Source organism: Ruditapes philippinarum, unplaced genomic scaffold (genome assembly GCF_026571515.1).
Source record: "Ruditapes philippinarum isolate M1 unplaced genomic scaffold, ASM2657151v2 ctg2837_1_1_1_1, whole genome shotgun sequence".
NCBI classification, from domain to species: Eukaryota; Metazoa; Mollusca; class Bivalvia; order Venerida; family Veneridae; genus Ruditapes; species Ruditapes philippinarum.
This window is the reverse complement of record NW_026861965.1, coordinates 78739-94188: the sequence shown is the minus strand read 5'-3', so window position 1 is coordinate 94188 and position 15450 is coordinate 78739. Positions and strand designations below refer to the sequence as shown.

The following is a 15450-nucleotide window of genomic DNA, read 5'->3' as shown; positions in this document are numbered from 1 at the left end:
GTATATTCATTTTCATGGAATACATTTTTGGCCAGTTCATTTTGAAACCAAATGCGGGTTCACTGTTAAGCTGTGAGGTCCGAGGCGCTGTGTTCCGTTTCTGTCATAACAGCGCATTTAATTACAAAAAAACAACAACAAAAAACCGGAAAGATATGTACTTACAAAGAAATTATATAACATAAACTTAAAATAACAAATCAGATAATCTGAAAATATCCAGCAGTCGGATTGTATATTGCGGACGTCTCCGCCATAATATTTTTATTGGCCCGCTGACTGCATCCTGATAATTCTATTATTTGAAGGCCCCTCCCCATCCCATCCCGTCACTTATATATCTAATAAAGAAGGGGCATATTAACGCACGGTGAAATATACAGTTTAAAGTTATATTTTCTATTGTGTATATATACAATGGTTACAGTGTAATAACGTGATATTTCATTTTTTCTTTATGGTATTATGATATATATTACACTCATGGGTACCAATAAAATGTATATTCAAGCCACCAGTAGACGTAAGATGTCGACAAACTTCGTAACCGTCCGTATGTAATATTCCTTAAGAAAGAGGTAAATTGACTAAAACATTAAAAGAAAACAAAAACAAAAAAACCCCAGAAAAACACATAAAATGGCGAAGAGTATATTCTATTATGGTTTGATTTGGTATTATTATTAACAGATTTACATTTCCAGGCATATCACAGCACTTGAATCGCTCGACTTTGTCTTCATATCTGTTGCCATGGTAACTGTACATGTCGCTAATGTAGTGATTCCCTGTGCACTGTAGCAACTGCTGTTTGTCTCCCTTCAGTCCTTGTCATCTCTTTATAAACTATACTAGATATAAATTGACCACTGACATGTTTTATGTTGAGTCAAGAATAATAACAATCATTGTAAAAGTTAAATAACACTTCAACAATTTTTTCATGCTATGCAACGTGACGTAATGTTTTGTCATTTTCAGGCTTACTCTATTCGTTACAAATGATCATTATACTGTTTTAATACTCATATGGTTTCGAATAACTTACTGTTTAAATACTCATATGGTTTCGAATAACTTATATCAGGTTATTATAGAATAAGGAAAATTCCGCGATTTATGCAGTTATCTAATTTTAGCGATTTTGTTGTATTAGATTCTTTAAATGGTTTCGCGTTTTTTGTGCTGCTGACAAAGCAGCATCACTCTTTTCTCTTTTTAATTTTCAATTTCATTCATTCAAGAAGTGTTAACCGTAACCGAGCTGTTGCTATATATGTACGTCGAAATGTTACATCAACGACAGTGTTCATAACAAAAAACATTTATAATTAGGATATACATGTTAACCTTTGTTGTGTATTTTCTGATGATTACTAGTTAATTAATGCAAAAATATTGGCAATTGCTCCTGTTTTTTTTTGTTTTTTTCTGAGTTGGGAGACTGGTCTTATATTGCAAGGGATTGGAAAATATTGCTAAAGTGTTTGATGCCAAGGAAAATAAATTACAGAACAAGTAAAGGGGAATAAAAAACCGAAAACGCATGTCATCTTTGTTAACAAATACTATCTTCTGCAAACTTACAAAATAAAACATTTAACAATACTGAATGTAATATAACATTACTATAGCTTTGATATTTATCGTACTTTCTTATATTTTATAGTTTTGATACATTTAAACTCAACAATAACAACAAAACATGAATATAACTTAATTGTTTTTATTTGTTTTTTTATCTATCTAATGAAATAGCAAAATTTGTCCGAAAAGAAAGTAGAGTGAAAGAAAAATGGCGAATGTAAGGTAAATTTACCTAGTTGAAAGGATCGCAAATAGCTCGTGCATCTGTTTTCCCAAAGTAAAAACAAATAGCCTTCGGCCGAAAAATAATTTAAATTTAGAACTATGAAATATTGAATATCAGACAACATGTTATATCATTATTAATACAATTGACCAATTAAAATAACCAAAAAAAATAAACATGTAATGAAAATAACTCCAAATCATAAAAACAATGTGGATGGAATTTAAAATAAAGGTCAGTCGACTGAAGACATCGTATTTTGATGGAAATACACTTTTGTCTGTTAATAAAGATATTAGAAACGAAATGTACTTTTTGAATTTGAGTGGTACTGTCTTTAAAGTTCTCAAGCCACAGCAGCAACGCTTTAACCTTGATTAAGACCGCATACACCTCTAATAGAACACAGATTTTGTGACGTAGATTATGTAAGCTCAAGTTCGCTGGATATCTTCTCGACATTCATTATCAAATAAGTCTGTAACAAATATATACGGTATTATACTGCAACATGCAGCAAACAAAACACACGAAGGTTCATATGAACATGTATTTAAAAAATCTGATAACGTTTTTTTTTTTCGTCAATGTCTCTTATCGAGATAGTTTAATAAAAACAACCTAAACATTTAACCAATAAAGAATTCCAATACACTTATGTATGTCATAAGAGGACAGGGAAGGCAATGTCCTGAACAATAATGAATTTTAAACGGATAAGTTCGTTGTTCCTTTTCTTTTTGTAAGATCACTGAAATCATGATTTCGTCTCTTATATTATTACGGTATCATTAGTAGTATATATCATTTAAATCAGCAGGCAGCATTTGTGATCTCTTTTGGTAAAAACAACAACAAACAAATCAAAATCTTCTAAAAGACTACGCTACATCAAAGGTCTTACGAGACTGATTGTATCTTTTTTCTTGTAAGGATCTAAATGCATTTGTTTCAATTCAGACTAAAGTCGATACATGCTTATTACATCTCCTGTTGTTAATTAACCACCATAGCAACGGATTTTAAGTTTTGCAAATGATAAAGATTGGTTGCTATGGACGCTTCCAACAAAGGATAAAGTAACAGCTGCAGTCTTTAAAGTGTTCTGTTAATAGGAAACAATTCCCTCGAACCTTGATCGTCAATATTTGTCTCGAATTTATTTATTTTTGCAATAAGAAAAATTATAATAAAAAAAAAAACAAATTTGTGTTATTTCAATTTTCGGATATTATTGGTTTTAACTTACTAAATCGGTAGGGTACATGCGAACGTTTTCGCGTTTTAGAATATTTATTTCCTTCACCGGTCTGATAAGACCAAGTCTACAAATGTTTTGTTTAGTGCTGTTATTTCTGCTATGTCATCTCCGTTTATCAACCTTCCTTTTTACCTGAATATGTATCAGAACAGCGTGTGCTATAGTTTATAGTTTACACAATAAACCAACTTTAAAGCTAAGTCAAATACGTACTATTTTTCGTACATACTTTACGGAGTTTATCTTAATCAAAACAAACAGTGATGTCATTTCTAAAAAAGGGTTATCATTGATTGAAATTTCTTTTAACTCTCTTTATTAAAATGCACACAAAAAAACAGACAAGAATAAAGGTAATAAGCGCCTTATATATCTATCCAATTACATAATTTGTTAAATTATGCGTTTTATGTGTGATAGAACGACACAGAATTTTTGTATATATACAAATTGCATCTTCGCCATTTCCTAAAAAAGAATAATGACAATACAATCAATTCGTGAAAACTGTTGTAAGTTTTATATAGAGTTTTGTAAAGTAACTATAACACAATTGGCATCACATGTCATACACATTTCTATGAACAATTTGTCATGGAAACATTAATTTTATATGAAAAAGTACACGATAAAACAATATGGCTTCCTAATACTAAAACTAAAAAATATCTAAAGAGACTGATAACAAGTTGGTTCAATATTACTTATTCTATTTTGTTTCATGATAAAATACTGAACATATGGTTACTTAAAACGGAATGACGAAGGCAAGAATCTTTGTTTTTGATGTCTTAACATGTTTCTACCATGATACTTACAGCAAACAATATTATGACTTTTGTAAACAGACAATACATATTTAGTATAGTATAGGAGGGAGAGCAGCGCTCGTAGAAAGCAGTCCAACAATATCGGTTATAATATTGGATAACTTGAACGAGTGTTGCAGTAACTGTCGCGCTTTCATTGTATTAACACATTTCAGAGTCACCGTCAATAAGAGTGTGTTACAGGTGCGATACAGTGTCTCACACTAGATATAACCTTTGCAATATTGCCTAATGGATACTAATGGTTGAGGTATGTGTTTAAATTTTCAAAACTACATTGATTTTGTGGTAACTTTTGTATAATTGCTCTAATATTTGATTGTAATTTTATGTAAAAGAGCCGTTAACAATATATATAAATTAACGATTTGATCAGTCCACGCCTTAATTGGTTTATAAATATTTTCATTAAGGAATAAAAGTGATTTCACAAATATTCATTATTATGTAAAGTTATTCTTCAATTACTGGTTTTATTTAGTAGTTAATCTGAATTAAATATCAAGACAAACAAGTACAAAATTGTAAACAATATAACAATATCTTTCAAGAAGTCAAAATTGTATTGACATATTTCTAGAAATGTTCATAAAAATAGTAAAATTTGTTGTAAAGAGCCAAATCATATTGACTCCGTGAGAAAAAGAATAATGTAAACATAGCTAAACTATTTTAATATTCTTATCAGTTAATAATTTTGGTTTGACATTAGAAATTGTGTTTTGTTCATATTTCTTCATGTTCATGCCTTCACGAAATGAAAATTCAATTATTTATACTAAATTGCATGCAAACATTGTTTTGCTTATAATGTACTTGAAATCTTTATTATAATTACGGACACTTCGTCGAATTATATATTTAACATACTATCACATGTTTTAACAATTGAAAACCAGTCAGTTAAACACTGTTGAATATATGGTTGATTTATTGACCGGGATTTATACCACTTAGTAACCAAGTTATGTCTGTCAAGAAAGTTCATATAAAGAACACGCTTTTTAATTACATATCTTTATTCTTTAAATGTACATCACTTCAAAATATTTTTAAAGTTAATAATATACATTGATACATGTACAATATATTATTCTTTGGCATCAAAATAGTATTATTAATTTATAAATTATTTTTCTAACGTATATATTATAGTGAACAAATGTGAAGGTAAACTTTGCACATGCCATTTACTTAATTACATAATTTTAATGTTGTATAAGAAAATAACAGTCACTTTTGTTATTAAAAAGAAGCAATGTCGCGTGACATTGACGTCAAATTTCGTCAAGCAAGGAAAACATAATTAATAATCCACTCAATTTGATTCCTTTCAACACGCGAAGTCTTTGGTTTCGTATAAAATCTGACCAAATTAAGCATAAAAGGGGAAATATGAAATAAGTGTAGTCTGTAAACATGTACACAGGACTTTTGAAATTGAACAAAAAATATTTTCCTAACTAAGTATCCGTTTCTTTTCTTCATATCTTGTAAAGAAATAAAAGATCTAATCTGAATTTGGAATTCTGTATATATCGACAGGATCATGCGTTATAAACACATGTAAAAAGTGTATGGGCATTCTATATAGGTAGCCACCAAATGATATTTTTGGAGAATTATTTGTAATTCAAATAAACGTTTTACGTTTAATTGTATTCAGATTGCTACTATACGTAAACAAACATGTGAATTAACTAAGACTTTATCAAAATAACTATACTACTAAGTTAAGGCTACATCAAGTATTTCTGGAAAATGTTTCATAAATGTGTTCGGTCCATTATTTTGTCGTTGAAGTCACAGTATCACATTGATATTTCCATGATCACCGCCATAGGAATACATCTTCGCGCCATTCTAAAGTCTTAATTGGGAACCATTTTCATGTTTGAATGTTGGGTTGTGTTTCAGCCGGTGCTATAGGGCGTGAACCGTAGATTGCAGACATGAACTGAGCTTACTCAATCAGTCTGGATCCATGCTGGTCGCAAACCCATTATGTTGGTTTTGTCGTGACGCGGCTAATGTGTAGTCATGACAGTAACTATTGTCATTAAGGTTTTTTTATGATTGCGTGACAAAACAGGCAAAACCTCTTTCTGACATAACAAAGTCTCTGAACCTTCTTAATGAAAAGAAAATTTACAAAATATCTCCATGGCAACATAAATAATGTATTTATATTGTTATTTTTGTTTCACATAAAGGTAATGTACAATTGAGTCAATAATATGAGCATAGTGGATCTTGAACATTGTTATGTTGTGATAAATATCGTAATATCAAATAATGGCAAATGTACGGTCGAAGCAGTAAATTTGTTTTAAAACTGCAACATAATGTGTCTGCTTACCTGTATGATGTATGATATTGTGTAATTATTATTTATTAATGAACAGATGGCCATTTGAAAATACCATATAAATATTATCCTCTACTGATATCGTATAAATCAAACACACAACGACACTCAATTAAAACTGCCAACGCAATAAATCAATGGTGATGAATGAGATCTGATGGTCATCATTAACTTTTCATTAGTGCAAGTTTTTGTTATATAAAATGTACTGATATATCATAAGCTCTAAATATAGGATGACAGTAAGAGCTTTAATTTCAGCACGATTGATATTCCGGGGAGATTTACTGTAAATAGTTGGATGAACAATAACATTATGGTTTCATATGTTAATGAGATAAGATCAGAATACAGTAGACTGAACTTGATATCCCCATTCATTAAATAAGACCAGTGAGAAAGTTATGAATCAAGAGTTTCCTTTGATAAAGAATTAATTAGTCGCCATTTTTAAGTTTCATGCGAAAGAGGAAACTATTAGTTTGATCATCAACTTATCGTCTCCACCAAAGCACCACCAAAATTACAGGAATCTCTACACGACAAAAGTTAGTGTCATTTCTTAGTATGGTAACAAAAAGTATGTCATGTGAACACTTACTTGCACATGCATGGGATCAACATTGTGTTTACATAGCTACACCACCATAGTGCCACTACAACAACTGTTTTTTGTTTCTATTTAAGTTTAATCATTATTTTAAGTTTGTTTGTAAATAATAATATCGTTGTTATTTGAAACGCCTCCCAACTCCGTCTCATGGAACTAATGGTCATATAAGGTGAAACGACTGCCTATTGTTACCTGGATGTAGATACATTATCTTCACATTTACATTTATATCCACTAAGTAAATCTTGCCATTCTTGTAAATGTGTCAAACTATGACTTTATTCTTAAATATTAGTATAGCATACACATTCTATAATTACGCTTAAACCGAATGTATTTGAAATGTATTTGAATGTAAGTTTTTGTCTTAAAATAACCATGCAGGTTCACGTTGTAGAATTCTATCATTAGATAGAGCAATACATGTATCGTATTATGTAAATTTAGTTTCACTTTGTTTTTACAAATATAATATTACAATGTAATATTCTACCTATGAAATATTTATGTGTTTTATGAAAAGAATTGATGGCAATATGAAAACCAATGAATTTAATCAGCTCTTAAATTCAACTAAATTATTAACTGAACAAACTCAGAATAAAAGTGCCATGAAATTGATATTGCAATAGTTATAGTTAGAAGACAACTAAAAATATAAACCGAGTGTATGAGATAATATGGCTTTGTTTTCTGTTTTGGAAATAAGAGTAACAAAACTGCAAACATTTGTGCATTTATTCATTTCTGGCCTTGCTACTTTTAATATTTATTCAATTCATTTCAGTTTTCAGACACACGGTTTACTTTGTTGAGGACTGCATACCGCTTAAGTCGTTCCTAGAGGGCATGCGTGGTATTGGTAATTACAAAATTCTGCATTTGTAAACTAGTTGCTTTGTTTTCACTACTTTTAATAGTTCTACACTTTTCCACAGTTTTTTTTACTCACAACGAAAGTTGTCATGTGCTCATGTTGTTCCATACTTTATGCCCGTGTCGTTATAGTTTTCAGGTCCTTCGGGATCATTTACTGAAATACTCTTGGTGCCAACTATTTTACTTTCTTTACATAGGTCTTGCGGGATTCCCCTTTTCAAGATTCTTATAGTGATATTGGGAGCTTTTTTCAAAATATTTTACCTTGAAGATCTTAGAAAAGCCATTGTATATGTTAACAACATCTAATGTTTACATAACATTATTCCAATAAGAGCAGTGTCATGATATTCTATACATTATTGTTTATGCATCAAATGTTATCGACTTTTAAAGTCTGCTCATAATTTATTGCGTCATTGAATTGAAAAAGATTGATATAAATTCTAGATAATTCAATATGGATTTTACAACGATTTCATTAGTGTGCACACGTTTTACATAAATACAACAAAGAAAAAAATCTGTAATTTAAATGTGCTCTTTATACCAAATGAAAATACATTTTTAACTTATGATGTAAAAATTAAAGAAAAAAAGATACTTGTTTTGGTTTAATGAATCACGCAATGAGACAGCATCTGTCAATTTTGTTGATTAATTAGATATTTTTTATTATTACAATTAGGTTATCTTAAAATAGCCACAAATATATTGGCTTGTTGACATATAAATAGAAGTTAACTAAACTTGTTTTTAGATTTAGATATCCTCACGGAATAGGAAAATACACAGGAGTTCAATTAGATAATTGCCTTTCAGAGAAACAAATAAGTACAATTACAGGAGAGAAATGAGCCGCGTCACGACAAAACCAACATAATGGGTTTGCGATCAGCATGGATCCAGACCAGCCTGCGCATCCGCGCAGTCTGATCAGGATCCATGCTGTTCACTATAAGTTTATTTACTTATTATAGGGTCTGTAAGCGAACAGCATGGATCCTGATCAGACTGCGCGGATGCGCAGGCTGGTCTGGATCCATGCTGGTCGCAAACGCACTATGTTGGTTTTGTCGTGACGTGGCTCAAATATTTTCTGTGAAGAATGTTGTAGACAAGCGAAGTATATAAATTGATTTCTGTATCTTCTATAGTCATATCATATTTAACAGTCGCCATGGTGTTCACCTGACACACATGTTATTACTTCATTCAAAACGGTGACTTTGACTTTATGTGCTTTTTTCACAAGAAATAAGTATAGTTATTGTTATGAGAATAATTTGTTATAGGCTTTAATATTCAAAAGGATCAGTTGTCACCTATTATTCTAACTATATTTGAACAATTACGAGCCACAATGACTGTTTTATCATGAAATTGTCCAAGCAAAAATGTCATATAAAGCCAGCAATGTATTCACAACAAATCATCCTTTGACTAAGAATTAAATACAGCACTTTGATTTGTCATAATTTTACCTGTTATATTCAATTATACACATCATAATTAAACTAGCATGGAAACACATTGGAATAAATCATCTTTTAGTATGATGATTGATAGAAATTTTCACCTGCGAAAAGGGATTTCCTTATTAAGGGTGGACAGTTTTCTCTATCACCCTCAGTGGGATGTTATATTTATATTATTATACAGAACAAATCAATATTAGAATAAATATCTCTAACTAAATAAGTGACAACTTCCGGCAGTGCCGTTTTGTAATGTTGACATTTAACATTTTAAATAAAAACCTATAAAAACAGTGTCCTAATCAAATTCCTAATGTTAAAGCATTTGTTCCTGGTAATGAAATACATAAATAACACACAGGTTTGTGAGTAAAAACGGTTACTTATTTTATTACCCCGTGAGTCACTGTTTCTATTTTTTAGGTTTTTATTTTTCAGATCTTTATTTAAAAAAGTACTGTTACCTATGGAACAGTACAAATTTTTTTAGTAACATTGTAGTTTGTACAATTGAATTAACAGTAAGAATAACCACCATTGACCTTTGGGAAATTAACATTACACAAATGTGAGGGGTAATAATATGGAATGTTACCCTCTGATGTCACATTAGGCCAAATTGTAAAGAAATCAAGTGAGGTATAATAAAAAGTTCCTGTTACACAAATTAATAAAATGTAAACATGTAACTATAGTTGTAATCAATACTGGTTATATTTTGTAAAAACACAGTTATATGACTATGATTTTAAATCTAAATAGTTAAACAACAAAACAACAGGAAATTCATATTATATCTGAAAGGTAAACCACGATGGTAATTACTTTAATTTAAAATCTGGTTTGCTTCCGTTGTAATGACAAGATAAAATGTAAAATAACTCAAAACTAAGTTAAATTGAAACCAGAATAAAGTTATTATATCAAGTTATGTTGTTTTTTCATAATATTTAAATGTATATGTACAGAGTTGTTGGAACTTATTGATATTCTGTTTTCAGACATAAAGGGAAAAAATAAAGATTCATGACGTCATGAGGCTAAGGCTAAAACGTCACTCCTCAATGGAATGGTTCTGGAAAGCGCATATGATTTACGTAACTCCAGGTAAAACACAATATTATACCTTAAAACAGACAGAGCACACGTGGTTTACCCAACGCCATGTAAAGCATATATATTTACATAACAACATATAAACCACATTTATATTAAAAAAAAATAATACCAGGTAAAGCACATATGGCTTACCTAACTCTAGGAAAAGCACCTTACCACAGTCTAAGCACATACGGTTTATCTAACGCCATGTAAAGCACATATATTTATATAACAACATATAAAACACACACAAATCACCTTACGTCAGGTAAAGCACGTATATTTTACCTAACACTAGGAGAACCACATGAAATTTACATATCACTAGACAATTTTAACATTATGTTGAATTTAGTCATGTTCTTAGTAAAACATTTTTTAAGTTTTATTCTTTACTAGTATATGTCATCATGGAAACGTTTTCTTAACATAATTAATGGTCCGGATTGTTTCAATGCAATGATATTGCGAATAATCTTTTTAATTAACCCAAAATGTTCGTTCTGGCTTCAAGTTAAATATACATATACATTGTAGTTTCTTTTTCTTTTGCAGGTGTGTTGTTGCTAGTGGTGAATGGTCTTGTAAACTCTGGTAAGGTTTACTGTTATTTTGTTTTTTAACATAGCTGACGTATTTTTGTTCATGTCCTAACTCGTAATCTACTGATACAAACAGATTCTACCCATGTGACCAGTACCGACCAACATCATTGATTATGGTCTGGACTGTTCGCTTTAAATTCAATATTAAATTTGAAGATATCTCTAAAACGATTATTGAATTAGTCCAGGATGAAAGATAGACACAACGATCTGGAGAAAGGGTGATCCCTTTGAAGCATAAATTACAACGAAATTACTTTAAAAAAGTGCAACATCCCTTACGCCCCTAGCACCGACTTGAGCTGTACTAAATTGTCAACACTGAAAAGTGATGCAATCAATGATCCCAAATATAATAACACTGAAGTGTAGTACGGGTCCATGTAAGATAATTACAATAGCAATTAAAGGTTTAACCAGTTGACGTATTTTTGTGACAGTTTTTTAAAAAACAACATTTTCACGGTCATGTCTGATGATTTTAAGAAGACATTATTATGTAATAAGCTGAATGTCACCGCCAATAAAAATTGAAACTCGTAAAATTTTAAAATAGGATTTTCAAATCAATAAACTGTTACATAAAATATTGTCACCAAAATATATTGTAGTCATTATGTTATAAATAAATTAAAAATGTTTTAAAAATAGATGGATATTAAGTAAGACTGAATGTTCAATACGAAATATGAAAAAAAGTATAATATGAACACTTTCGACTTAATGACACTTGATTTTTTGCAATTTACAAGTTGTCTTATTTAGAAATGCGTAAAATGTATCGATTGAGAGTCTATGAAATTCCTGTCAATTGGATATTAATTCCCAGCTCATTCCCGGTATTTATCTTTTTTATGTTTCATCTTTATCTAATGATGAACATGACAGCAGTATCGTGACATTCAGTTATATATTAATAGATAAATTACAACTGCTTTCATTTCATTGCCTGTTGATCAAGAAAATATGGAAAATCCATAATCAAGACAAATTTCTAAATATAATATTATATGTTTCTGCAGTTCCAGTACCAGATACAAAAGGTACAAGCTTCGAATTTTCAACGCCGTTTTGTTCTAATGAAAATCCTGCAAAAATGCACGTAATTCCCCAATCAACGGAAGCAGTTAATGTCACGCTGGAATCATTGATTGATCAGGATCATTCCTCGAGTTCATCATTCGAGATTAGAGCAAATGATAGTCTACATTTACAACTTGCTTGCAATCAATTTGTATGGGAGTCTCCAACAACAATGGGTAGATATTGATATTTATAATTGAAACATAATTGTTATACTTACAGGTATTTTCATTTTCATTTATAACGATGCGTAACTCATTTGATATGTCATTTTTATTCAAGTCGGAAGGTTGAAAGTCGTTGTTCTTAAATACTAGTTCTGATAGTTGTTGCCAAAAGTTTAATATGTATTTTGACTTTTATCAGTTTCAATAAAAATATCAGAGCAGCTTTTATGGCTTAAATGTTAAGAACAATATGAACATGACTGTATAACTATATTTCAGGTTTTCTGTTGAAAGCAACAGCAGAAGTGTCAGTGTACATAGATTATAAAGACGATAGTTATATATTGATACCCTCAGATGCTTTTGGCTATAATTATATAGTAACGTCAATAACTACGTCCAAATTATCAGAGTCCTTTATGGTGATACATGGCAATAATTCATATGTGGAATTAACATTGCCGCAGGGTATCCAATCTCAAGTTTCAATTAGCGGAACACAATACGGAGGAGGCTCAAAAATTAACATTTCCTTACCTGCAAGTGGAGTCATTGGGATAAAATGTTCTTGCGATCTTACCGGTGCTACAGTAGATTCCGCTCTTCCAATTAGTGTACTCGTCGGCAGCTTTGACACTAGCTTTTCTTCTGTGGTGTTGGAACAACTTCAAGCTAAGAACACGTGGGGAAGAAAATTCATTTTCTCTCATTCATCTTTGATTGCTCAAAACGTAACTGTGAAAATTACTGGTAGGCACAGTTGTTAAACTGTTTTCCTAGCATATCAATATAGTATACTATTAAGTACTGCATTTTGTTCTGAATGAACGATATGCTTCATTGTTGGTATCATGCATTAATTCATGCAATTTTATCTTTCTTTTGATCCGTAAAATACTGTAATCATATACATGTATATGTACTAATTCATACATGCGATGCATGCTATTCTATATTTACAAAATCATCCTTACATAATTGTCATGTTTTGTATAGTCTAAACTTGATTACTTGGCGAGTGCTTCTTAAACCTTTTATTTAAATAATGCTTGCCGAGAATGTTTATAAACTTTTATACTAATATATTTGCAAAAACGATATTAAATCAAAACGTGACATATATGATAAGCTTACAAACATGATATAAAATGTAAACATATAAAAATTATACCAAAATAATATAAATCTTATTATTTGAATTTCCACCATGTATAAAAGGTTATTTAGGAATGTAGCCATTTTGTATCTACAATCATATGTAGATTCATTTCATTTTTGTTTTTATTTTACATTATGTTACTTCCCCAAGTGTTAAGTATATGTATTCCACTTATCGAAGCGTTATGTTTATTTTCAGGCTTACAGCTCAATACCGTTATAACAATAAAAACAAAAGATACGTCTGCAGAAAAAACGTTTCTGAACACGCCAGTCTTATCTATGCAACTTGCCTTAAGTGACTTCCTCTCCATAGAAACAAATTCTTCCGTTGCCTGTGCTGTTTTGTATGAACTAATCGATACTCAAAGTGTTGGCCATATGGCGCTGTCGTTTCTGGTACCTGTTGAATTATATCATTCAAGTTCCTCATTCACATTTAACTCAGTTGATTCAGTTTACGTCAGTTTAATTTCAACTTCGAGTAGCTTTAAATATATTTCATTTAATGCAACCACAGATAACCCTTTTGATGACGCAATGACCTACTGGTGGAATTATTTCATTCGCACAAAAATCGAAGTATTTAGACCTAATATTTTACATACAAATGCTAATAATGCAGTGCCTTTTTATGGAACTGTTGTACGCAGAGACAACACTTCCGCATATGAATACTCTCTAGGTATGCGTATAACAAGTCTTTATAGCGCATGCGTAAAAACAAAGCCTTCAAATGGCGGGAATGGAGATGGTTTAGACAACGACTGTGATAACAAAATTGACGAAGAAAAACTTAACAAAGTTGATGACGATAATGACGGTTTAATAGATGAAGACGTTGCTTATGCAGGAAAAATCAAGCACCAGTCGAGTCAGTCAGCTTGGGAATATCATTTGACACATAAAGAAAAAGGCGAAAAGTTTTCTTCTTCAGTGATAAGTATAGTGATACCGTTATCAGCAGCGTTGACTGCAGTTGTTCTCTTTATTGGGGCAATGTTTGTGGCTGAGAAGATAAGACGATCTGGCATAACAACAAGGGTCACTCCTATATGTACGTTAAGTACTTTCAATTGTGTGTTTTGTATATGTTGTTGATATGGTTGTAATGAAATATTACGATATACCCATATTGGATTATACTGTCTTTCTTTGTTGTAATGTTTATTAAAGTCACATGTCAATTGTTCATAAATTCATAAATTGATATTATATATATAATATTAATAATAATAAACTTCATAATTCATAAATCTCTATGATATGACAAGCACAATTACTTTGTGTAGATACTTTATATTGTTGGTGTTTTTTATGTTTACAAACAAACTTAAAATGTTTTCTTTTCAGATTTGCAACAACAACAAGAGCCAATCCTACAACGATATTGATGATTAATGCTGGACGGTTTGGCTGAAAGGAACACAAACACATAAACACTTATCAGACGAACATTATTATTATTATACATATTTTAAAGATTTAAATTTTGAATCAAAAATATCTTATTTATATTTTTTTCAATATTAAAGCTTACCACGTACATTAAAAGGCATTCAGCTTCAGAAGTAATACATTTTTCTTCTTGAGAGAGTTCAAACATGTGTTTTGTATTGTTTATATAATAATTTAAAAGGCATGTAATAATAAAATAGTAGCTCTAAATGTATAATAATTTATCGTCAAAGTATCAACATGTAAACAATGATATTTTGACCTCTCACTACAATTGTACTGAATGCCAAAACGCAAAAAAAAAAATGCAGAGAAATTGCAGTTACTTGTTTGTTATTCAGAAAGTCGCCGCCGAGATATGACTCAAATTTGTAAAAATTCAGTGTTATACAAATAATTCAGTGTTATACAAATAAACATACCATTATACAAGTAAAAGGTATCTTAATGTGCCTTTCCTGTAGAGTATCTAAAATGTGAATTACATTACATTTAGAAAACAAAACATTTCAGAGAGAACCAGCAGTTATTTATCGCACTTTGTATATTATTTTACAATATGAATAATTTTAGCGTGAAAACATAATGTTTTAATGTTTGTGAACTGGTTAAAATCTTGATATCATCTCTACACCT

General features: G+C 30.5%; 1 protein-coding gene across 1 annotated transcript; it reads left to right on the top strand.

Moving 5' to 3' along the window:
- The first annotated feature begins 4007 nt into the window (after positions 1–4007).
- Positions 4008–14860, top strand: LOC132717475 (uncharacterized). Its single transcript, XM_060700945.1, has 7 exons — positions 4008–4154; positions 10244–10349; positions 10899–10937; positions 11971–12207; positions 12478–12948; positions 13556–14413; positions 14710–14860. The coding sequence occupies exons 2-7, from the start codon at positions 10277–10279 to the stop codon at positions 14748–14750; spliced, it is 1719 nt and encodes a 572-aa protein (XP_060556928.1). The 5' UTR covers positions 4008–4154; positions 10244–10276; the 3' UTR covers positions 14751–14860.
- Positions 14861–15450: the final 590 nt, after the last annotated feature.

What these genes read in the sequence shown, in the direction of transcription:
- LOC132717475 (XM_060700945.1), top strand. Translation starts at nt 10,277, where the DNA reads ATGAGGCTAAGGCTAAAACGTCACTCCTCAATGGAATGGTTCTGGAAA. An exon ending in GAATGGTCTTGTAAACTCTG is followed by an intron (nt 10,938 to 11,970) that starts GTAAGGTTTACT and finishes ATGTTTCTGCAG; the next exon opens with TTCCAGTACCAGATACAAAA. An exon ending in CGTAACTGTGAAAATTACTG is followed by an intron (nt 12,949 to 13,555) that starts GTAGGCACAGTT and finishes GTTTATTTTCAG; the next exon opens with GCTTACAGCTCAATACCGTT.